General features: G+C 36.8%; 4 protein-coding genes and 1 non-coding gene across 6 annotated transcripts; 3 read left to right on the plus strand and 2 right to left on the minus strand.

Moving 5' to 3' along the window:
* The first annotated feature begins 3,233 nt into the window (after positions 1 to 3,233).
* LOC137720846 (dihydrolipoyllysine-residue acetyltransferase component 1 of pyruvate dehydrogenase complex, mitochondrial-like) lies at positions 3,234 to 10,932 on the plus strand. Of its 2 annotated transcripts, XM_068459953.1 has the most exons (22): positions 3,234 to 3,377; positions 4,242 to 4,292; positions 4,737 to 4,791; positions 4,869 to 4,902; positions 5,118 to 5,164; positions 5,286 to 5,330; positions 5,489 to 5,562; positions 5,921 to 5,990; positions 6,738 to 6,929; positions 7,022 to 7,066; positions 7,182 to 7,255; positions 7,726 to 7,795; positions 7,992 to 8,387; positions 8,541 to 8,601; positions 8,693 to 8,737; positions 8,833 to 8,916; positions 9,360 to 9,436; positions 9,547 to 9,609; positions 9,950 to 10,020; positions 10,109 to 10,230; positions 10,308 to 10,388; positions 10,521 to 10,932. In XM_068459953.1, exons 1-22 carry the CDS (start codon positions 3,283 to 3,285, stop codon positions 10,577 to 10,579), a joined length of 1,911 nt encoding a protein of 636 aa, XP_068316054.1. In that variant the 5' UTR covers positions 3,234 to 3,282; the 3' UTR covers positions 10,580 to 10,932. The 2 variants fall into 2 exon arrangements, with proteins under 2 accessions (XP_068316054.1, XP_068316055.1); XM_068459954.1 differs by lacking the exons at positions 3,234 to 3,377; positions 4,242 to 4,292; positions 4,737 to 4,791; positions 4,869 to 4,902 and adding an exon at positions 4,920 to 4,987.
* Positions 10,933 to 11,756: 824 nt separating this feature from the next.
* On the minus strand, positions 11,757 to 14,204 carry LOC137720363 (uncharacterized). The gene is made up of 3 exons (XM_068459423.1): positions 14,019 to 14,204; positions 13,796 to 13,915; positions 11,757 to 12,625 (listed from the first exon to the last, which is right to left on the minus strand). Exons 1-3 carry the CDS (start codon positions 14,196 to 14,198, stop codon positions 11,972 to 11,974), a joined length of 954 nt encoding a protein of 317 aa, XP_068315524.1. The 5' UTR covers positions 14,199 to 14,204; the 3' UTR covers positions 11,757 to 11,971.
* Positions 14,205 to 15,015: 811 nt separating this feature from the next.
* On the plus strand, positions 15,016 to 18,473 carry LOC137720362 (mRNA cap guanine-N7 methyltransferase 2-like). The gene is made up of 11 exons (XM_068459422.1): positions 15,016 to 15,178; positions 15,278 to 15,356; positions 15,452 to 15,546; positions 16,350 to 16,421; positions 16,545 to 16,654; positions 16,819 to 16,941; positions 17,056 to 17,148; positions 17,417 to 17,485; positions 17,662 to 17,750; positions 17,844 to 17,944; positions 18,104 to 18,473. Exons 1-11 carry the CDS (start codon positions 15,074 to 15,076, stop codon positions 18,251 to 18,253), a joined length of 1,086 nt encoding a protein of 361 aa, XP_068315523.1. The 5' UTR covers positions 15,016 to 15,073; the 3' UTR covers positions 18,254 to 18,473.
* Positions 18,474 to 18,631: 158 nt separating this feature from the next.
* On the minus strand, positions 18,632 to 18,704 carry TRNAR-UCU (transfer RNA arginine (anticodon UCU)). The gene has a single exon. It is a non-coding gene; the product is annotated as a tRNA-Arg (tRNA).
* Positions 18,705 to 20,454: 1,750 nt separating this feature from the next.
* On the plus strand, positions 20,455 to 23,159 carry LOC137721577 (ras-related protein RABC2a-like). The gene is made up of 6 exons (XM_068460670.1): positions 20,455 to 20,713; positions 21,661 to 21,729; positions 21,933 to 21,998; positions 22,209 to 22,330; positions 22,459 to 22,587; positions 22,739 to 23,159. Exons 1-6 carry the CDS (start codon positions 20,569 to 20,571, stop codon positions 22,850 to 22,852), a joined length of 645 nt encoding a protein of 214 aa, XP_068316771.1. The 5' UTR covers positions 20,455 to 20,568; the 3' UTR covers positions 22,853 to 23,159.
* The last annotated feature ends 1,616 nt before the right edge of the window (positions 23,160 to 24,775 follow it).

Here is a 24,775-nt window from a genome sequence, read left to right on the forward strand (position 1 = left end):
TAGCGAGCTTTTAGAATACGAACCCGAAAATCATTAGTGTTTTCCAACACACTCCAGACCTGCTTTGCTAGGAGAGTAGTGTTTGTGGTCAACTTGCATGAATGTTTAGTTGCGTAATTTTGATTCTTGTGGGTCGTATGCATGATATATATAGTTACAAATCTATATTTATTCCCTCGTTGGTTTATAATCTTTCCACTTCAAAAAGCCAAGAAATCATGCGCACAAAATGCTTCTATTCCATTCTTTTTCTTCAACTTCAAATTAATCAAATTTTTTTGGGAGTCATGTTTTCTTGGTCGATAGTTGTTGATTTATTATTACTCACCTTTAAATTTAGTATCAAGGATCGACATTAAAACACTAAAAGCACATCTGTTTCTTTTCCATTTTTGATATTCAATCTAAGGTGGGTGCCTAGTAACCACGCATTTCTTGATTACCTGGTGACCAAGCAATCTTTGTGTTTTTATTAAGAGTGGAAGCTTTTCCCATTTGTTCGCTTTTCTTAAATTTGTTGCAAGTTTTTCCCTTGATTTCTTTCCTTAAATTTGAACTTTTGTGCTTCTATTATGTTTCACTTAGGTCAAAGTTGGAAGGTGTGAAGTCAGAAATTATCAACTAGCCTCCCTATTGAAAATGAGTAAAAGATACTTCCATTGAACCCAAGGCTTCAATGCCTATAAAAGGCCAATACTCCCACCAGCATTGATGTAGAAAAAGGTGTGAAGTTGTTCTAAAATTCTCTTGCAATCATATCAAGCACTTATTAACTTGATTGTTGGAGTTTTTTTGCAGGAACTTCCCTCCCTCTTTTATTGATGGTGACTGACGATGGTGTAGTGGGCCTCTCAACATGGTTACAAGAATTGGCTAATGAAGGTAATATGTCAACAAAGCTAATGAAAGTTGAGGAAGATCAGCTCTAAAGCCTTAATCCAGTGGCTGCATTATTTTCTTTCCTTCTCATCCTTCTCATCAGTAAACCCTAAACGATTGACGTTGATGTCCTCATCAATTCTCTCCGGCTGAGAAGAACTCGACTCCAATGTGTTTAAGACTGTTGCATTGCTCAAAAAATGTCAGAATTAGTGCGCAAACACATAGAATATCTTCTGCCTTCTTCATGAATATGCTTGGCTTAATGATGTGTAGAGCTTTTAACTTACTTGCCTTAAGCTGACCTCCTCTACTAGCTTTTGAAACAAGCTATAGGCTTCGGTTGAAGAGGCTTCAATGTGATCTTCTTTCCTTCATGGATGAATGAACAAATATTTTCAACCACCACGAGGTGGCCGTGGTCGGGGAATGAGTTTTAGGCTCGTTCACGGTATGTCTTAGGTTAGATTCTTGGCGTTGGTGAATCACATGATGGTGGCCTGAGAGAAGGTTACCGTAGTGAAGTCACCGACTGGTCCCTTTTTAAGGAAAAAAAAAAAAGAAAAAAAAAGAATGAACAACAATTTTGTCGACCCAAATTAGTAACATCATGATCATGAATCCGTGACCTACCCAAAAGAATATGATTTGCATTCATAGGTAAGACATCGCACCCAACGTTGTATGTGTGAGATGATAACTAGATAGGAACTTGACATCTTTAAGTGATCGGAATAGAAGTCGTATCAGTCCATGTCACTCGGTATGATTGAGGATGATTTGCTGGTGACAAGCGAAGATGAGAACCAATTTGTTTGGAGAGAACATTGAAAATTTAATAGTTCTATTTTCGTGTATTTCCATTTATTTAAGGCCATTTCCATGCTAAAGGTCCAAAAATAAAAAAATGACCAGAATTGTCGCATAACTCATATTTCATGGATAGTGGAACTATAATTTAATAAAGTCTACCAAACCAAGTTCCGCCGAAAGAACATTGAGTTGGCCTAGCTTGGCCCTCATCCCAACCCATTTTTTGGGGCCCAACAGCAGAGCTACATATGCACTTTCAAATCCAACGACCGGGAAGGGCAAATGCTAGCTAACCTTAGCTAGTTGTTAGATATTTTTAAGGCAGAATTAAAAAAAAAAAAAAAAAAAGTTCTAATTTTTTTCTATAAATTCCTATTCCATTTCTATATCATTCTCACATCCTCTTCACCTTGCATACTATCTTACTGATGTTTAGTCGCTTTAGTTAGAGATAGTATATGAATATGACTTGATAATGTTCATTTAAAATTAATTTCTTGAATGATCATACAACCTGTAATTGAATGAGACTATATTTAATTCATTTGATTGGAGATTACTTATCAGGAAACCTTACCCCGTGAACACCTTGAATTAAAATTTATAACTGAGGTGGAGAAATCCTATAAATTAACCAAAAAAAAAAAAAAGTTTATATTTGACCAGAAAAAACAAATGTGTATAGTGTGTGTTAGGGAGGTTATGTGGGTTTGCAACAGTCGTTAAAAGAGGGAGCACACCATGCTTACCTACAATTCATTTTTTAAGTTTTTTTTAAATTTTTTATAGTATAATGATATTTTTCTTCACTTATAAATGAAAATATTCAGTTTGAATTTCGTGAATAGCGAATTTGATACCAAATTAGGTTGTTCATAGTGTGGATTAACTGAACTTTCCTCCCTTAATGTAAAAATGTACTAAAAAATTTGATACCAAATTAGGTTGTTCATAGTGTGGATTAACTGAACTTTCCTCCCTTAATGTAAAAATGTACTAAAAAAAAAGAAAAAATAAAAGAAGATGAGAGTTTTTTTAAAAAAAAAAAAAAAAAGATATGTAATTACGTGAGTTATTTTTTTTAATTAGATAATTTACTTTGATTACAAGTGAGTACGTGTATAAATATTTTCCTATCGACTTTTGTAAAATTCGCAGCCCATCAAAAATAAGGTATCGTTTGGTATGCAGACGGGACAGGACGGAACGAGATGGGACGAGACGGGACGGGACAGGACGGAACGGAACGGAGCGGGAGCAAAGATGCCCTCGGATGAAAACAAGGAGGAAGAAGAAGGAAACAGAGGTTATAATTTTGTGTTTCACGGATGTGGAACGAGTCGTTCTAGAGGGGTGAGGTGGAACGAAAATTCACCCAAAACTCGTCCCGTGGAACAGCTCGTTCCACCCGTTTTAGGCGCACCAAATGTGAAACGGAACGTCTTACCCTACTCTGTTCCGTCCCGTCCCACGTACCAAATGGTCCTAACGGACACACTGATAGTTATCTTTCACTAATTAACATATGCATTGAGCAAAATTTAAAGGAAAAAGGTAGATCAAGGGCCTCGCTGTAAAACGAAAACAAAAATGGCGCTCTCGCGGCTTCGACACCCAGTGATCTCCCGCGCTCCATCTCTGCTGAGAGCTCGCCTTCTCTCCTCGTCCACCAGATCACTCACTCGGTACCCTCTCTCTCTCTCTCTCTCTCTCTCTCTCTCTTTCTTTTTCAATCACTTACGATACATTTGTTCGTCTCTGAATTATATGAAATGGCTTTTGAGGTAAAGTATTGATTTTTGTGAATTGGGTTGGTGGGAAATTGTTGAAAGATTTGGTATTTGATTGAATTGGGAGTGCAATTATGATAATTTTTAGATTTGGGGTGCTGGGATCGGTGGGCAAGTGTTGGGGTGGCTTCAATACTGACATACTTATCATTTTGAGCTTGAGGAACACCTTTTGTGATTGAAAAAAAATTTGGAAACGTCATTTGTTTTTAACTGATTGATGATTTTGTGTTATCTCGGTTTATGAAATGGTATTGGGTTTTTGTGATTTTGATAATTGGAGAGTGTTAATTGTTGAATCCGACTGTTTGACGAAGTTGCCGATTGAATGTGATATAGAATTTTGGTCCCGAACTTCAGCATTCTTACCTGAACTGGTCACTCATGCTCTTTAGCTTCAATACCTAAGCGTTGTGACTTTCGGAAAGATGAACCAACCAAATACACTAGAAATAAACATTTTCACCACTACTATTACATGTGCGAAGAATATGTATAATTGAGATGCTCATGATGCTGTAATCATATGAAACATGTAGAAAATAATTTAAAGCATCATCTTAGCATTTTATTTTCCTGACTAGTAGATGGTGCTAGCGTATTTTTGGCCCTTGATTTTAACCTAAGTTTGGATGCTGATTCCTCTGCTCTTTTGGGCACTGGATTCTGTTGTAGCTTATGAGGCATTGTTAATATAGTACCTTTTGTACAAATTGCATGTCCAAGCTCTATAATCTCTATTCTCCTTTGATGGTGCAGAACTTTCAGTTTGCAAAATTCTACTGCACTTGGTGATAATACGCTGTTAAGGTCTGTAGTCCTTGACTTTTTACATCACTGTTTTGGCAAAGGTTGAGCTATGGATAGATACTTCTGTCACCCTTATTCCACCAGCATGGGAGGATGGTTATTTATACTGCATTAAGTTGTAGATGTTTAAATTGAGGACTACTGGCCTGCCATTTTTCAATGACATAAGGCTCGTTTAGATAACCACTTGTTTTCATTACCAAAAGAGGGGAATTTGGTTTGCATTTAACATTTTAGGATCTACAGTTGAAACTATAAACCCTGGTTTAGATTTTCATCTAAACATGTATATTTTGTTTCTAAGTATTCTTGCCTACTATCAAGTACAGTGTACATGTACATGCTTATTCAAGCAAGGTCTTGTCGGTTCGGTCTATACCTTGCTTCCCTAGTTATTTTCATCTTCTCTCTGTGCTGGCTTTCACTGAGAATTAAATTGATCAGGCCAGCATCTTTGTCCATGTTCACTGGAGTTCATGATATACCATCAAAGCTGAAGGTTAGTGTCTGAAATGTATATTTAAGCACACAGCTTCCCTTTGGTAAAGTATTTATGGACGCTTTTATCATTTTCAGCCTTGGACATGTGTCAAATATTACTCAACTCAAGGTACGGAGTTTCCTCTTACACTGACTAAATTTACCAGTTCAGTCCAAACTGAAAAGATGTCGGTAGATAAAATTAAAAAACTGAGGTTAGCAACCTATTTGCCATTCTTCCTTTTATCATTGACCGAGAGGAATTTCCAAATCTTATCATGTGGATGATGTTTATATAAATCTATGAATGACTTTCTTTTAACACTAAGTTGATTGATATCACAGATCCTTTGCATACTGTTATTGGGATGCCGGCTTTGTCTCCTACAATGGTAATGTTGTGGGAACTATATTCACTCAAGCATGTGCCAAATTCCCCTCGTAATTTTATTAGCAGTGGTAGGTTACCTGTCTCTCGTATGACTATTACTAACTTACCATTTTAACTTGTAGGCTCAAGGTAACATTGCAAAGTGGTTTAAGAAAGAAGGAGACAAGGTAAGTTCTACCAAAAAGTTTATAAAATGAGGGTTCTAGGTCATGTTTCATGTGATCAGTTTAGTAAGTACAGAAGGACATATCCTTTCTTACGGCAGAGCAGTTAACAATAATATGGCCGCTGTAATTCTGTTCCTGAGTTCTGTTTAATCTGACAGATTGAACCGGGCGACATACTCTGTGAAATTGAAACTGACAAAGCTACCGTTGAATTTGAAAGTCTTGAAGAAGGGTAATTCTTATTTTATATATTGTATTCTCTTTAAATTTGTGGAGTAAATGATGCATGATCTAATTTAGCCTTGGTGTAATCCATTAGATAGTTCCAATGTTCACTCCCAATGTTTTGGCATAGACATTGAAATTGTTATTTTACTAGAATATTTTTTCTGTGTTTTTTTTATTTTTTTCATTATTTTCCATCTTTGATGTTAAACTTTGCAAAGGGTTCTGTTAGCATTTCTTTTTTTCACTCTGTAGTTATGTTCTATAATGTTCTTTTTTATAACTTCGAATCATGCAACTCTGGCGCATTTTGTTTTGAACTAGTATGGTAGTACCTTTCTTTATTCTGTTCTTCTGTTTGGAAGGTTTCTAGCCAAGATACTGGTACCTGAAGGTTCAAAAGATGTGCCAGTGGGACAGCCTATTGCAATAACGGTAGTGTGGATTATTCTATAACCATGATCCCCTTATTTTTGTTTTTTTGTGGAGACCCATGCCCAGTTACACACACCCAAACCTATGAGGTGGAATTTAATTCACTTGTGAAAAATTACAGTCACCCAAGTCAATCTAGTAATAAGGTTTTTTATTTCTTTTTATTTTTAAGTATTTAATTGAAAAGCGTCAAACAGGACGCTACCCAATTATACAAGATGTATACATAGTTCTACAAATGAAAAAAAAAAAAAAAAAAAAAAACTCAAATAAAGAATGCAATAAATGTGCAGGTTTCCTACGTGGCCATTCAAAGAGTTGTCAGGCTAATGGATCCCTTAAGTCCATTTTTGAGATTCCTACTCTGAAAATTCATTCCTTTCAAGCCATGAGGTCCATAACACACGATGGGTCGTGTCTCCATATTTCCTTATGAGCAAATTGGAATGAGAGCCAAGCGTTATCCAACTAATCCTGTAAAGTGAAAATTTTTAAAGCCCATAATCACATTCCACAGTACAATGTAAGAGCCAATCTAATGCTAAGTTGACTTGCTCCGCTATCTGAAACTTTGGCAACACATATGCTTTCTGCTTAATAATTGTTATTCCATCATGGTTTCTCACATCTTTTTATTCAAATTATTAACCTATATCTTTCACACTTTAATTGGTGGTTTAATGTTAAGCATTTACTTTTATTACAACTCAAGCACTTAGTTGTCGAGACATTTTGTGCATTTTCAAGGTTGAGGATGCAGATGATATCCAAAACCTCCCTGCTAATGTGGTCAGTGGCTCTGAGGTCAAAGAGGATATACCAGTACCTCAGAATGTCAAGAATGAAGAGGGGGTACAAGATACAAGTTCCATGGGCATAAACACATCCGAACTTCCTCCTTACATTGTCGTTGAAATGCCAGCTTTATCACCAACAATGGTAAGGAAGTTTCAATCAGTTTTTCTGCTCTGATTATAGATGAATTTCCTCCCAGAGGAGCTTAATACTGCTATTCCTGTGTGTCTGTTCAGAGCCAGGGAAACATTTTTAAGTGGAGAAAGAAAGAAGGAGATAAGGTTAGTTATATTTGATGTAAGGTTTTGAATTTTCTTTGGAATACTTTTCATCTGAATTCATTAACAATTTTGACGGTATCAACATGAATTGTTTTCTTGATCACATGTCTAACAGATAGAAGTGGGTGATATAATATGTGAGATAGAGACGGACAAAGCAACCATTGAATATGAATTTCTTGAAGAGGGGTAATTTTTTAATTTTTTTCCTCTCACATGCGGAGTTTCCGTTTGAGAACACATGAAATTTCACTTATGCTAATTGTCACTTGATCTCAACTGTATTATTTGTTTGGTTGTAGTCTACATTTCAATTGAACAAAAATCGTAGAGGCATGCTTTATCAGCTGAAATGCCTTATAGCGGCTACTTGGATGAAGTGTTTTATTCACATAGCCCATATGTGTTCAATATTTTAAATAGGATTGGGAACCATCTCTTTTGATAACTAGTATTAAAATGACCAACTAGTAACTGATGGAGGAAACATGAGGAATGGGGATTTTCATTTTTACATTATGTTTTAAAACATTATCTCCTGATCATTCTGCTTCTGCGTTGGTGAATCTCTTTAGAAAAATGAATATATTATTGTTTATGAAGCAGCTCTTTTTGTGGGTGGTCTTGAAAATTTCTTATTAATGAAATGTTTGTTGTAGATACTTGGCTAAGATACTAGCACCAGAAGGTACAAAGGACATAGCTGTTGGCCAACCAATTGCAGTAACAGTAAGTACAAAGATACTTGTAGACCCATCTCTCATTCGCCCTTGAGGATAATTTACATCTAATGCCATTGTAATATGGCTATTATTTCTGTCTATCAGATGGTTAATTTATGAAAAGCTTTCCCAATTTCTTAACTTCCAATTATCCTAGCGTCTTAAGACATGAGAATGCTGATTCTGTCTGTCTGTCTGTCAAGGTTGAGGATGCAGCTGATCTGGAAACTGTAAAGAATGCTGTTGGCAGTGGTTCAACTGTTAAAGAAGAAAAACCAGTCCGTCAGGATACTAGAGATGTGACTAGATCAGAAAAAACCAGTATTTTAAGGATCAGTCCAGCAGCAAAGTTGCTTGTCACAGAACATGGATTGGATACATCATCGCTGCAGGCATCAGGTGCTCATGGTACATTGCTGAAAGGGGATGTTTTAGCTGCAATCAAGTCAGGAATAGGATCTTTAAAAGTTTCATCTAAAGAAAAGACAACTCCATCGTTGTTAAAGGCGTCAAGTACTCATGCTCCAATATCAGCACAGTCAAAGCCTTCAAAACAGACAGATTCTTTTGAAGATTTTCCCAATAGTCAAATCCGCAAGGTAGGTTTCGTTGACTTAACATATCAAATGGAAAATTTGGATTGCACCTTGCTGGCATTGATGGTTTTTTGCTATAAGCCTGGTCTCAAATATTATTTGTTACATGTCTGCTTTGTTCAAGTTGTAGTTGAATATATCTGTTTTGTTTTGCAGGTGATAGCTACTAGATTGCAAGAATCAAAACAAAACATACCGCACTTATATTTATCATCAGGTCATGTAACTATTTGAAGCCTTTTGTTAATTGAAATTTATCAACCATTCTTTTTTTTTTTTCCTAAAATTTGTTGATTTATTCCATTCAGATGTTCTTCTGGACCCTCTTCTTTCTCTTAGGAAGGATCTTATAGGTATGGATTATGAACTTCAAATTGTTTTTATTCTTGACCTTTAGATTTCGTGAATCTAGCAAATCATTTCTTTTTATGTGTTCCCTTAATTGCAGAACAGCATAATGTTAAAGTTTCAGTTAATGACATTGTCATCAAAGCTGTAGCTGTTGCACTGAGAAATGTACCTGAAGCAAATGGTAATGGCACATGAGCATATATTCTGCTGCAAACAACTTACTAGGCATACAGTTTGTGGGGTGAGTCGGGGTGGGCACGTGTTCTTTTTTATAAAACAGTCATCCTAAAAATCATATCTTTAAAAGAATTTTCTAAGGGAAATTAATTGAGAAGAGCTGGCATCACATGTTTTCTGGGTACTGGGTGCCAGACACTTTCACTTCTATTGAGTATATTTCTTTTAGAGAATTCCTCCATTAATATTCGAAGTTTTTTAAAGTAAATTTTCATTTGTTGTTCTACTTATATAATTTGGTTATTGGAATTTGTTAAATTAAATGAGTTTGTTTCTCATTTTAATTTCATATTCTGGAACTGATTTGTAAGCAATATTAGACGTTTTTTTGTTGTGAAAAAGCAATCGTAGACGTTCATAACACATTTGTTATTTTAATACCAACAGCTTACTGGGATGCTGAAAAAGGAGAAGTCTTTCTTTGTGATTCCATTGATATATCAATTGCTGTGGCCACTGAGAAGGTAATTTACTGATTTTTAGTGTTTAAACTATTATACAGCACCTTATAGGCTTATACGAACAAAAAATAGTATTGTGCAGTGTCCATTCATATGATTGGGTATTGTTGCAGGGCCTGATGACTCCAATTGTGAAGAATGCAGATCAGAAATCAATATCAGCAATCTCTGCAGAGGTACTTCCAGTAATTGAAGGAGTTTTTTGTTCATTTTTCCATTCTTGATTCCGTCACTTCCGTTTCCTTTTATGTTTCCGAGGAGATGCTAGCACTTAAGAAACGCATTACTTTGTGTGATCCCCTCTGGCTTTCTGTATGCTTATGGAAAATTGGAGTATTGAGAAATTTGCAGTGAAGTCTAATGATATTCATCCCTATGTAGAATATTGAGTTGAAAATCTAACCTTGTCTATGATATTTTTTATGTTGTTTGTTTAGAATCTTTACCTTTGGAAGTGATGTCATAATCATATTAACATGTCTTCAAATTTCACTTTTGTTGATATTTTCATGTCAGGTTAAGGAACTAGCTGAAAAGGCACGAGTGGGAAAGCTTAAGCCAAATGAATTCCAAGGAGGAACTTTCAGGTGAAATTTGTCGCATTCTTAGTTGCTTTTTGCCATAGTTCTTTTGTCAAATACAGTAGTTATGGAATACTACTCATTTGTTCTGCAGCATTTCAAACTTGGGGATGTTTCCAGTGGATACTTTCTGTGCAATTATAAACCCACCTCAGGCCAGTATCCTTGCTGTTGGCAGAGGCAACAAAGTCGTTGAACCAGTAATAGGAAGCGACGGTAAGATATTTAGCAGTCTAAATTTGATGCATTATGGAATGGGATAACAAAGTGAATTTTTCTTCCCCCCACCATAGGAATTGAGAGGCCTGCAGTTGTCACCAAAATGAACTTGACATTATCGGCTGATCATCGAGTTTTTGATGGCAAAGTTGGAGGTATGTAATGCTACAATCTTCTTCCAAACTGAAACATCAAAAACAAAAATAGATATGAAATGTTATGTAATTTGTGTTGAGGCATTTGATTTCTTCACATTTGCTTATGAGACTATCCAATCTATCCTGCAGGTTCGTTCCTCTCAGCTTTACGTTCAAACTTCAGTGATATCCGAAGGCTTCTTTTGTGATGACAGGAAAGAAGCCGCGGCCTCATCCTAAGCTAGGAGATTTGCCCAAATGACCACTGTAACAGGTTTCTTTCAAATCGTTCTAGAGAATCAAAATATTTTTTTCCCATGATTTGCTTGTGCTTTCGCATTTGTTGTGCCATCTTGGTTTCTAGAATTTCAACTTCCTTCTTCCATCGTCACAGAAAAATTATCAGAGGTACGAGTAGTTGCAAAATTTTTGCATGACTTCCCGTCTAATTCCGAATGTTACCGTCCCTCGAGTACGAGGGAATAATGTACAAACATCGCCAGAGAAAATATGACGATATTTCAACAATAAATTTCCCTTCTTAATGTGCAGAATTTGGTCCTTTTTTCTGTGGCACTGGCATTCAGTTATACCCCAAATTATTTTAACTAACTGTCCGTTGTGTTTAGTATTTAATTGGTCAAATTTTGAGCATTTGCTTAATTGTTTGAACATAAACTCACCATTCTCCTCTACGATACGTATTGTCAAGTAGTCTAAAATATTACCAGTTAGATCTTGCATATAAGAATGTAACGAATCTTTGCATAAAACTCATATCACTAATTTTTTGGGGTGGGGGGCATGCTCGTATTAGACGAACTCAAGGTCGAGGACCACAATAATGGCCAATGGCCAAATTAACTCATGGCCGAAAATCATACTCATGATCGAAAATTGTGTATTCGGAATCGAAGGTTAAACTCGTGGTTGAATACCATATGCTCGTAGATCAAGGCTAAACTTATGACAAACATTTTCTCTCCCCAAACCCAAAGGGCATGTGTTTGGAGAGAGAAAAGACGGTGTAGGAGAAAAAAACTAAGGGTCAAGTAACTAGCCATATTCAATGAATCCTAAACTTTGAACGGTGATGGTGGTGGTGGGGGTGGTTGTTAGGACTAGAACAAACAAACATGATCAAACACTTCAATGGAATATAGAACATGAAAAATAGAAGGAAAGTGGAACTAGAAGCCCAAGGCATGAGTGCCAATAAAAAGACCAATACTTCCACCAATTCAGGTGATCAAAAAAGGGGTACGAGATTTTATAATATACTAGACTCATCTTGAACAAACAGTGACTTGAGCGTTGTGTTGTATAATATACTAGAGTCATCTTGAACAAACAGTGACTTGTATGTTGCAATGTAATAATGGTAAGCGAAGATGGTGCTGTGAGTGCTTCCAACACAAACCCATCCTTAACTCTTCAAACTAGTTTTATTATTTTTTTCTTATTTTTCTTTTATATTTAGAGTTTTTCTATTTAAAATCGTAATTCTTCATATCAATGATCCTTTTTGGTATTCAATTAGTGTCCTTCAAGCTAGATAAGCTGCTAAATCTGATTAATTTAAATATATTAAAGAAAATCAATTACTGCTTAAAAAATAAGCTCATTTCTTGATCAACAAGAAAACGAACAATGGTCTCTCTTGCATGCTGCGTATCCTGCTCTTTGACAGTAAGAGGCTCATACCACTGAGACCCAAACCCAGCAATTTCCCTCGCCTTTTCATTGAAAGGAGGCTTCAAAACCCCCCTAAAATACCTTCTCACAGTTCCATGAAACTTTTTAATCACTTCAGATTCTTCATCAGCCTCCAAGTTCGTCAGGCTCCGTTGATCCGAACCGCTATCCCCCACCCTCAAGCAGAGATACTTGAACCACTTAACACCAGCAGCACAATGAGTGATTTCTTCCGGGTACACCACGCTCTCCAGCAACTCAGCCGTTTTGTCATCCCCTCCGCTGCGGAATCGAGAGATGGTTGTTGGGAGCACGTCGAGTCCTCTTGCCTCGTGGACGCAATGCTCGATTGCAAGGCGCGCCATTAGGTCTTTGGAAGTGGCAGTTGCCGAGTCCCAGAGGCCGTCATGGGCTGGAAAAGCTCCATAGAAGGAACCCATCTCCTCCAGGCGAGATGCCAGCAGAGTGAAGTGACGACCTTCGTCCTGCGCCACCTTCACGAAATCCGTGAAGAACTCTCTCGGCATTGCCTCTTGCTTCCCGAACCTAGCAATTATGTCCTGCAACATTCAATATTTAACACAAATAGGCTATTAGAATTATAGTATAACTAACGAAACAAGTAAGGTGCATCAAAGATGAGTTGAGTAACTTGGAAAAATGTAGAATTTTCTCTTTCTACTATCGAATAAGAAAAAGGGAAGTGGTTGTAGCTTTGCAAAAAATGAAGCATAGAAAAGCAACGGGTCCTGAAGGTAAAACTATCCAAGTGTAGAAGGTCTTAGGAGAGACGGGTATAGCATGGCTTACAAATACTTTCAATAAGATTTTAAAAGCGAAAAAGATGCCAAATGAGTGACAAAAAAACACTTAGGTACCTCTCTACAAGAAGAAGGGCGAAATACAAAATTGAATGAATATTAAGTTAATGAGTTATACAATGAAGTTTTGGGAGAGAGTAATTGAGCATAGACTGAGACAAGAGACACAAGTCTCATACAATCAATTCAACTTCATGCATGTGTGCTTGACTTCGGAGGTAATCTATCTGTTATAGAAATCGATGTAATGAATGTAAAGATATGCAAAAGGATTTGCACAGGATCTTTATATATTTGGAAAAGAACGTATAATAGGCCCCAAGAGATATTCTTAGGAGGATCTAGAAGGAGTATACCAAGGCTCAACTTTAAATCCTTACCTTTTTGTATTAATATACGAGTTAACGGGGACATATTCAAGATGATATCCCTTGGTGTAGATGAAATACAAGAGAGAGTAAATGTGAAGCTTAACTTTTGGCAGAAATGTTGGATTCTAATAGTTTTCGCCTAAGTAGGTCAAAGACAGAGTATAGGGAGTGCAAGTGAGATATGAAGTACTTAAGCTAAAAAAAAGACTTAGGCGCAAAACCAAGGGCAGTGATGTTGTAGAACTCATACAGCCGACTCTATTTTATGAGATAAGACTTTGTTATTGTTGTTATCCTAACATAACGGAAACACCAAACAAAAAAAATGAGAGAGAAGCCTGATTTACAGCATTTATTCTCCAATGCGGGATGAAGGATGCGAGATTGTTCACCCAATTGTTTACCGCATTCATCCCGCATTAGAGGAGAATCACTTCCTACCTTTAGGGATGTCATTGATACGGTATCACAAACCCATCATTTTCTATTGATTCCAACAATACTAAATTGCATTTAACTAGTAGTACTGAGTGAGTACCCAAGACAAGTCGATAGCCCAACTCTCAGTGTGCGTGAGGCTATGAACTATGGCCTGCCTACTCCGTAAGCTCCCGCCTTTCCCAATCTTCGGCATCGAACTCGGCGCCACCAACTTAACCTGCACAGCCACAAAACACACACGGCAATTTCATCAAACATTTGGCGCCGCAAATAATTAAAAACAGATAATTCGACATTGTAATCATAAAAAGCCTACGCACATTGCTGAGCCTGGAGGGTCGATCAGGCACGGAGAGGTCCAGGGACGAATCGTACGCACGAGTGATGGTCCCTCCCAGCCACTGAGCCGCCACCGAGTCACCGACTCGGGCCTTCTCGAACGGGTCCGCTGTGTTCAATACCCTTATCGCCGCTTCCACTAAGCTCTCGGTTCCGCTCATATTTTTTTTTTTATGCAGCGCTTCACACATTTTTTTTACTTTTCACATAATTTATAATTTATAATTTATAATATCTGACAATAAAAAATAAGAGGAAATTTTAATGAAAAATTTTCGATAGTGTTTGCTTCAACGAAAAATCATATTTTTACATTAAAAAATTAATTCTGATATTATTTATTTTACTTTTTATTTTATCCTTATAGTTAAAATTTAAAATTTTTAAACATTTTTCATTAATTTTTTTAAAATAAAAAGAAATCGACGAATAAAACTTGAGAATTATTTGATGATTAAAAATTAAAATGGAGGTTAAGAAGTAAAAATGAGTATATCAATGACAATACTCCTTGTTATTTGTCAGAGAGGGCCTAAGCGTAAAACGAATTTTTTGAATTTAAACAAACTCCAAACTTAGCCACCTAGGGTTGGTTTGCTGATATATTTCAAAAGCAGCTTTTTGAAAAAGTTCTGCTTAAAATTTTGTTTGGTAAATAAAAAACAAATGTTAACGGTAGAAAGTAAAATCAGCTCTATTCTTATTTTTAAAAACAACATATTTTTCCATAGCACAGCAACCCCAAATTAGTTTTTAGTATTACGATTTAATGATCTTCATTTGTAGTGAATGGTCTTAAGTTTGGTTTTCGTTAAAAACGAAGTTGAACCATATTATTATAGTTAGTCCATTGTGAGACTTGCTCATTCCACATCTACGTACATAATATCATTTGTCAAAAAAAAAAAAAAAAAAACAAAACTCTGAACCAATTAATTTGCCAATCAGGACCTGAGCTTGGAGGTAATTTCATTTTTTGCACAATCGTCCGCGTGCGCCTGCTGCTTCGGCGACTCGAGCTTCGCAGTTCGCAGGGATGACGAGTCTGCACGGGGGCACGAAGGCCGAGTCGACTCACCACCGGCTCTACGAGTTCGCAAAATCAGCACTCACCAGAATCTTCGTCCACCCTTACGCCACGGTTCGTCTCCGCTATAGAAATCTCAATGTCTCCGCACACAAATTCGCAGATATTCGTGTCTATATGTAATTCTGTGACTTTTCATGGTGATTTTTGAAGGTGTGCGAATTGTACTGCGGCGGAGGAGTCGACGCCGAGAAATGGGACGATGCTCAAATCGGCCATTACATCGGGATCGGTACCGTTCAATTTCTGGTTTCTTGCAAGTTTGTTTTGTTTGTGTGTATGTTTGTGAGAGTTAACATTGGCGGAGCTTGCTGTTGGAATTGGTAGATGTTTCTTCTTCGGGAATAAGCCAGAGAAGAGAAGCGTGGGAGAGCCAGAGGAAGGCTTACACTGCTGATTTCTTTGAGCTTGACCCTTGCATGGTAAGGCAGCCTAGCCTCTCCTTCTTTGTTCATGATTTGGTCTTTCTCTTTGTTGGTTTTGCTTTGTCGACTCGAAAATCTCGAACCAGGGTTCTTTTGGGTTTGTTTTAGGATGAATTGGGTGTTCTTCCTTTTTATAATTCTTGCGTTGTAGATGATTGGATCTCAGTTTTGCTGTCTGCCATTTTTAAGACTTTGAAGAAATATGTGTATCTGTGACATGTATGTTGTAAGAGGAGTAGGGTTTGAATGAAAGGATAACGATTTTTGGAACTGGTCACATGAAGTACCAAATCTATAGTTTGAAAGGAATTGATCTCTTAAGCCATATGGTTGAGCAACTCATGCATCTTATAACTCGCTGTAGCGGCAAATTAGATAAATTCAACTCCATGAACTTTTCAGCAGTGTCTAAAAGAGTTTTCTATGAAATGTGAAAGTGCAGATTTTTTCATCGTTTGGAACCCAAATTATCACTAGCCATATATATTAAGTGTGCTGATCGAAAATATAGATTTCTCTCCTCTGCTTCTGTAGTTTTGATTTTGGAGGTGGACTGTTTCTCAATAAACTAACAATTGGAATTTTGTCTTAGTTGTTAGTATAAAATTTGGGCATAAGTTTCAGGCTTAAGCTGTATCAAATAATGGTTGCTGATTGACATTTAACCAGGATTCATCTAATATGAAATATCTAGATCAGCAATTTATGTGTGGGTTGAAACTTTTAGGTGCTTGTAGTTTCTTTGGATAACTTTTGGTCTCCTCAATCCTTCATTCTTTGACATTGGATTGTTTTGACAGGAAGACGTGGAGATGCATCTGAAAGATAAGGCAAACACAGCTGATTTAGTTTGCTGCTTGCAGAATTTGCAGGTTTCTAATATATTTTTTAAAGATTGGTATTTTCTTTCCATTTTAGCGGTCATGTTTTTTTTTCCTTTTTATTCCAATATTTTAAGAATTGCATGTTCCTTCTTAAAAGCATTTCACTTGCAGCTGTGTTTCCAAACTGAGGAGAAAGCAAGGAAACTTTTGCTTAATGTGTCATCCTTATTGAAACCGAGGGGATATTTTTTCGGTATTACTCCTGACTCATCTACAATATGGTATGGAAGATGCTTGGCAAAGACCTGTTGGTTAATTGTTTTTTTTTCTATTTGAAGCATTGAATTGGTTAAATTGGTACATGTATTGATCTTGTTTTACATGGTACATCTTTGCCTTGGGGCAGGGAAATAGTTATTGCTAATTTGACATTATGGTCATACAGGGCAAAGTACCAGAAGAATGTTGAAGCATATCACAACAGAAGTGGTGGCATGAAACCGAATATTGTCCCCAATTGCATTAGATCAGAGAACTACATGATCACCGTTGAAGTTGAGGAAGAGAAGTACGTATAAGCTTGAGATTTTAAGCATGTCACTCTGAGATTTTGTTTTCGTGGATGATTTTGGTAATTAGTGTTCAACCCTTTTTTCCTGAGTGAATGTGGTTCTACTTTCAGGTTTCCTATATTTGGAAAGAAATACCAATTGAAATTTGCCAATGATTTCTCTCCTGAAAATCATGTCTTGGTTCATTTCCCAAGCTTCATCAGGTTCATTGCTGCTTCAAAGTTTGATAAGAATGCAGGCTGCTGTATTTCTCGTGTGGCATACATATTCCTTTCTTGCAGTTACCAAAGTTCCTCTTGCTTAATACTTGCATATATCGAGGAACCTTCTTTTAAGATGGTTTTCTAGCTGATACCTCTGTGGCATACAGATTCAAGCACTCTCTTTGATTGGTTGTCTTTTACTAGTTTAATGCCATAGATGTTGATTTTCAATTGATCTTGTTTATTGACTTCTATTGTATGTTATTAGGTTAGCCAGAGAAGCTGGTCTCGAGTATGTGGAGATTCAAAACTTAACTGAATTTTATGATGACAACAGGTTTGAATTCTTGTTCTCTTCTTAAATTTATCACAAGCATTCCAGTGTAGTTTTTAACGAAACCTGCAAATAGAACCTTCAAGCCATATTTATTACTTCTAATCGTTTCGCGTTACTTTTGTTTTTAACTTATCATGGCTGAATTTTTCTTTTTCCTATATGATTTTTGCTGTAAGAGCACAATTTGCAGGTATGATAATGAGTTCGTGTTCAAACCTTGTGGATCCTAGAGGAAGACTTCTTCCTCGATCATATGATGTATTAGGTGATGCTTTTCTTTCTACGTTGTTGTCTATTGCAACTTGCTTAGTTTCTCTTTATTTGTAGTTTCTCATTTGGTTGCTATTTTTCTTTTCAGGTTTGTATACCACATTTATATTCCAAAAGCCAGACCCCGATATTACTCCACCGCTCATGACACCAGTGCTGCACGATGTAACTTACATTCAAGATGAGGAGGCAAGTATTTTAAAGTTTGCTAAGATTACGAAGAAATTGGGCCTACGAATCATGACTAATCTACTAGTCACTGAATGCTCAAAACTTTTTTAGTCATAACAACCAATTTGTTTAAGATATAAGATGGATAGTTATAATGGAAGCTTTTTGATTATGCAGAGAGAGTGGCAAGTGCCAGTGACAACTATCTGGAGAGATGATGAAAAGAGCGTGCCTGTAGAGCCGCCTCCTGGCCTGGGCAAGATTAGTGAACAGAAAGGGATTTTGGGTCCTGGCCCTGCTGAGTTGCGTTTTTCCGAGGCACTTTGACCCGGTGGTTGATGGATGCAAGACGAATGTGCATGGAAGTACTGATTATTAACATAGAGGAACCCGTGTTATTGGCGTAAACACATTGTAGCAGTAAGAGTAGTGTGTCCTGTTTAGATCATTTTTTTCTTTTCCTTTTGTGTGGAATCTCGTACGTTTGGGTGGTAGATTTTGTAAACGAGGTTAAACGGATGAATGGAATGATTTTATGATTTGGAAATAATCTTGTATGATGCTGATGATGTCCTCTCCTCTCTTGTGTCCCTCAAAGCAAACCAAAATTGGTAACTATTTTTGTAGAATTTAAAAATTAAAAAAAAAAAAAAGAAATAAAAAAGAAAATTAGGAAAAGAAGAAAAAAGGGAGGAATAGGAATTGCACGCCCAGTGGGACTCGAACCCACAATCGCCTGATTAGAAGTCAGACGCCTTATCCATTAGGCCATGGGCGCTTCTTCTTGTTGTATTTCGTACAAGTTAATTTTTTCTAAACAATTAATAGAAATTGACCTCTTTTAACAATCTATTATTCTTTGACCATTGGTTAGTGTTGGTTTTGGTTGAAAGTTTATAATGCTTACTTGTGCATTGAATCATTGATTAATAGATTATTGCGTACTTGATGTTAATTACTTATTTTAATAGTGCTTATAAGGTGTTACTCTAAACTCAGTTTTTTCATCAAGGCAAGCAGATTAAGTAATCCGAACTTTTGAAATTTCATCAAATGACTCACCTGTTTTGATCCCTTAAAAGCTATAATAATTTTTCACAGTTGAATGAAATTTCAAAAATCCAAATTACTTAATCCGATAACTTTGATGGAAAAGATCCGAAGAAGATCTCTTTCTTGTAAATCTAGTGACTGAATATTCGACTAATAATCTAACCGTGAAACATACTGATACGCAAGAAACACCAAATCAAAATTGATAAATTTAACAAGCCCGATTGACACTGTTATTGAGTTGAAAAGCAATTGGGGTGGTCGTTGAGATTGAATTTGACATGAAGATAAGCGCAGGGCGATGGTGTGGGTACGTTAGCTACGCAGGCTACGTGTGATTGCGTGCTGGCTGCATGCTGCATTGCATGCTCAACACGTGTCCCGCCATGGCATCATCCCTGCCAATTGTTTTGTATTCTTTTTTGAACAACACTTGGCTACTAAAAAATGAGTAAGAATTCTTACTCAAAATTCTTAATGTTTTAATCACATAGATTTGTGCTTATGATCAGAACCATTCATACTATAAATCACACTGTAAAGATTATCTTTGCAAAAAATAAATTAAAACTAAGGTCGTTTAGTCAATCTATTATAGTAAATACATATACTGTTCATAATGTTTTTACCAATTTTGTTCATTTGTTTTTAAACAGTTTGATAACTAAATGGCCTTAGTTTTAATTGATTATTTGCAGAGGCAATCTTTATAGGATGATTTATAATATGAACGGTTCTGATTATAAACATGAAGTTTTATAAATTGACAACGAACAATTTTGATAAATTTTGAGTAGAAGTTCTTACTCATCTTTAAGTAGTCAAGTATTGTTCTTGTTTTTTTAGAGGAAAAAGAATTGTATTGTATTCATCGCAGATCTCTTATGTCATTTTTGGTTTGGTGTCACTCTTGAAGTAGATTTGCACCATTTTGGTTTGGTGTGATTCTTAAACTGGGTTGTAATGTTTTAATTTTCTCACATTATATATTAAAAGATTGCTTATAATAGTTTTTTGTTTTTTCTCATGGAATTTATCCATATGTATTTTTTAGTACATTACTATGTAGCTTACAATTGTTTTGAACGTATATTCGTTTGACATTTATTGTTACAAACTTGTATATTCTTACAATGCTTCTTATCTATTTATTCAACATCCAAACACATGAAATACATATTAATAGTAATACGGTGAGGTGTACAAAGTTAGATAAAAAGTTTGATTTAATAATTTTTGTTAATAAATATTAATGTCTAGAGATTCTGATGATTAATACATTATTACATACTTTATATAGGATTCAGCTATATGTACAACATAAGCAGATGTATATGTCTCTTTATATACAGTGTACACGTATGCTACACACTGCTACCCGCCAAATCCACCTGCCTCCTCCTACCTCAGGAAGTTTCCCATTTGGTTTTCCATCTCTCTCTCTCTCTCTCTCTCTCTATAGTTCTTGTGTTTATGAAAAACAGAACCACCTTCACTTAGCTTAGCAAGAAAAAAGTTGAGAAATAGTGAAAGCTTTTGCTATTATTTAAATTTATGACTGTAAATTGAGTTAAAACTAGAATCTAAGAATGAAGGGTTCTTCACCAGTAGGAGGGAACAACAATAATGATTATTCATTCAAGATTCTGCTGACTGGTGATTCTGGTGTTGGAAAGAGCAGCCTTCTTCTCAGCTTCATCTCCAATTTTGTTCAGGACTTGCCTCCCACCATTGGTAATTTTATTTTAAATTTATCTCCCAAGATTTTCTTTTGATGTTGGTTAATTCTTGCATGTTCTTTTTGAAATTCATGAGTCAGTGACATGTTCAAGTGCTTGATTTGGTTCTATTTAACTCTTTCTTAAACACCAATTTTTGTTTCTTTATGTTGTAAATAACATCACGATTTGAGCTTTGCCTAGTTGGCAAGAGTAGCGTACTCCCCTTTGCATCTAAGTTCATATTCCCCCGCCCCGCCCCCCCTTCCCCTCCTCTTCGCAGTTTGACGAGTTTAGTGTAAATTATTTTTAGAAAAATGTTGCAAATTACATGTTGAATTTTTGTATGAAGTATAAAGGTGACATGCATTTTTTTGAAACAATTTTAGTATATGAAGTTTAATTTGTCTACTTTTCTTCTATTTCTTTGTTCTGAGGGGTGGGAGGAGGTTACCACTAAAAAAAAAAACAAAGAAAAAAAAAAAGGAATTGGGGTGTTGATTTATTACTTCGTGGGAAATAGCAAAGGTTTGCATAAGATAATTTCTGTATTCATGGTTAAAATATAGTTAGAACGTATATCTGCCTAGATTTGTATTTCCTCAAAACATTTATCATACAATTGTAGTTGGGGTCATTTATAAATTTTATCTGGTTTGCATCTACTGAGTACCGATTTCAATTTCTTTACTCACTTTCCTAAATGGAGCAGAACTCCTTGTGATTCCCACACAACTGTTAGGTTTCTGGCATATGCCTTGCTCTTCGTCGTTGTATTGGTAGTGAAATCGATCATATATGTGTTGTAGGGAGACTAATTTGTGACTAAATTAGGCATAGGAAACAAGTTTGCGCTATAAACTCGTGTGGAATTTCTGAGGCGAACTATGAATTTTTATTTGTTTGTTAATTTTCTGATTGTCATTGTATTTGGTGCTGATGTGCTTAACCAACCATTTGAAGGTGTGGATTTCAAGATCAAACAGATTTTAGTTGGTGGAAAGAGACTGAAGCTTACAATCTGGGACACAGGTATTAAATGGACCTAACTATTTTCTGTCAACTTCCTTGTGACTTCAAGAAGGGAATAGATTCTCCTCTTTAGTTTTCTTTGAATACTAAAACATTGATTTTACTTGGCTTTTGAGCGAATTGTTGATTTGATACTCGACTTCCAGGATCGAAAACAATATTCTCCTTGTTTAATCGTCAATGTTTTTCTTTTGGTTTTGCAGCTGGACAGGAGAGGTTTGGAACAGTAATAAGCTCTTATTACAGAGGTGCACATGGTATCATTCTTGGTACGTGTATGTCATTGCGTTTATGGAAACATTGCAGTGCACATCTTTTGAGTGATTTTTAATTATCAAAACGGAAAAAAAGTGTTTGGCCATTGAAAACATACTATTTCGTCGCACTTTGATATCATTTTTTTTTTTCACAATAGAGGTGGCTTAAAAGTTTATAACGCATCAAAATCTGACCGATTTGCCATTTGATTTCAATCTTAGTGTATGACGTGACACGGCGAGAAACCTTTACAAACTTATCGAATATCTGGGCAAAGGAAGTAGAGACGTACTCCACTAATCCTGAGTGTATCAAAATTCTAATAGGGAATAAAGTTGACAAGGTAAGTGTGTGCTGTGGTTTCTTAATCATGGATTCCATACTTCCTCTTTCTTTTTGGATAGGCGTTTTTATGCTTTTCGAAGCCGCTGTTGATATCTGATTCCTATATTGTTGTTAAACACTTTCCAGGAAAATGAGAGGGCTGTAACTCGGGAAGAGGGCTTGGCTCTTGCACAGGAGCATAAAGGTTTGTTTCTTGAATGCAGTGCGAAAACTAAAGAAAATGTTCAACAATGCTTTAAAGATCTCACACTGAAGGTAATATACTTTTGGAAAGGCTTGCATTTTTTCGACTTCAGGCATACGAGCCAATTGATTTTCTGTCGAGTTTGCAGGAATAATTTCCTTACACCCAAGGCATGCTTCAAGGCTTTCATTTAACTTCGTTATAATCCTAATGTTTTGACAGATGCTGGAGGTGCCAAGTTTACTAGAAAGTGGATCTGTGGAAGTGAAGAGACAAGTATTGAAGCAGAAACAAGGGGATCGGTTTCCTTGCAGCGGTGATTGCTGCTCTCAATGACGACACTAGAGGACGTTAGTACAAGAGTTGGTGTAATGACAATTGGCGCCCGGGTGCTCTTCAAAGCCATTGCCATCACTCCCAAAACAATTTTGGGAACAATGGGTATAGTAAAGGTTCTGGTTTAGCTATCTATGCTTGGACGTCGAACTTAGTATTACGCAGAAGGTGGTAGGAGTTGGCTTGAGTTTAGTCAATTTTCTTAGGGCATTTCAGAGAAATACAGATTACAGAGTAGTGGTTGGAAAAACAATACAATAAATCGCTGTGTATCGATAATTGTCTGTAAATTACATGAGATGTACAGAAACTGTGTTGAAGAAGATCAAGCTTAGAATAGGAATGTTGACTTTGTTCATATTGTAAATAATTCCTTTCCTTATTTGTGAATGGTTTTGGCTTGATTGTAGGAACCATATTAGGCATTATTGTAACTACTAATAGGCTGTTCTGCCTCTTGAATCATATCAAATAAATTATACATCATTCTTTTACATGGTACTAGAGCATTGATCTGGGCAATAAAACAAACATAACAAAACCCTAGCCGACCTCCATGGCAGACGACAAAGCATCAGGCACGGCTTCAGGAACCCAGTGGGATAATCCCACTCATCAACTATATCTTCATCATTCAGACCAACCCGGTGCTATTCTTGTGCCGCAGCCCTTGGTCGAAGACAATTACAGCACATGGAAACAATCCATGACTATGGCCTTAACGGTCAAGAACAAAATTGGACTCGTAGACGGTTCGATCGAAGAACCAAGTGGAAAGAATCTCCATGAATGGCAGCAGTGGAATCGCTGCAATAATCTGGTCCAGACTTGGCTGCTAGGGTCGATGTCGAAAGACATCGCTAGCAGCGTTATCAATTGCAAGAACGCCAGGCAGATGTGGATGGAACTGCAGGAGCGATTCTCGCATGTGAACGTGGTTCAACTATTCAATATCGAGAACGAGATTCATGATTGTGTGCAAGGAGGTATGTCTGTGGGATCTTACTTCACGAAATTGAAGGGACTCTGGGATGCCCGTGACTCTCTCTGCACTTTTCCGATCTGCACCTGTGGCTCAGTCAAGGAACTGGCTGCATATTTGGACACACAGAAAACTATGAAGTTCCTCATGGGCCTCAACGACTCATATGCAAGTGTTCGCAGCAACACCTTGCTGCAAGATCCATTACCCACAGTAAACAAGGCGTACTCCCTTGTTCTAAGGCATGAGAAGCAATCGGAAGTAACAGCAGGAAAAGCTTCGACACAACCGGATGCGGCTGTGTTTGCCGTGAAGAAGGCCAACCGTGAATCCGAAGGAGAAAAAGATGAGTTGAAGTGCACCAAGTGCAACAAGACAAACCACACTGCCAAGACTTGTCGGGCACACCTCAAATGTGCATTTTGTGGCTGGAAAGGTCACACGGCAGAATACTGCCGCAAGAAGAAAGCAGCGGCTGAGGCTAATTTTGGGGCAGTGCTTTCCAAAGGGAATCAAGTAGCAACGTGTTTGACAGACAGGAAGGAGATGAAGTTCCCGTTTACTGCTGAAGAGTGCAAACAAATCTTGAGTATGCTACACAATAAATCCTCATCTGCCAATCATGTTAGTAATCCTACAACCCATGAAGAACTCTCAGGTAAAGCCTTTTCACTCAACTCTCATGGAAAACAAAGCACTTGGATTTTAGACAGTGGCTGCACAGATCATATGATTTATGATCCCGACATGTTCTCCACCTCGAGGCCTGTCACTAATCACACAGTGGAATTGCCGAATGGATCCGTAGCACAAGTGACTCACATTGGCAAAGTTGTCTTGTCCCCCAATTTGATCCTTGAGAACGTTTTATGTGTCCCGTACTTTAAGTTGAATTTGGTTTCAATTAGCAAGTTAGCCAATTCATCTTGTATTACAATTTT

The sequence above is a fragment of the Pyrus communis genome, chromosome 16 (assembly GCF_963583255.1).
Source record: "Pyrus communis chromosome 16, drPyrComm1.1, whole genome shotgun sequence".
In the NCBI taxonomy this organism is placed as follows: domain Eukaryota; kingdom Viridiplantae; phylum Streptophyta; class Magnoliopsida; order Rosales; family Rosaceae; genus Pyrus; species Pyrus communis.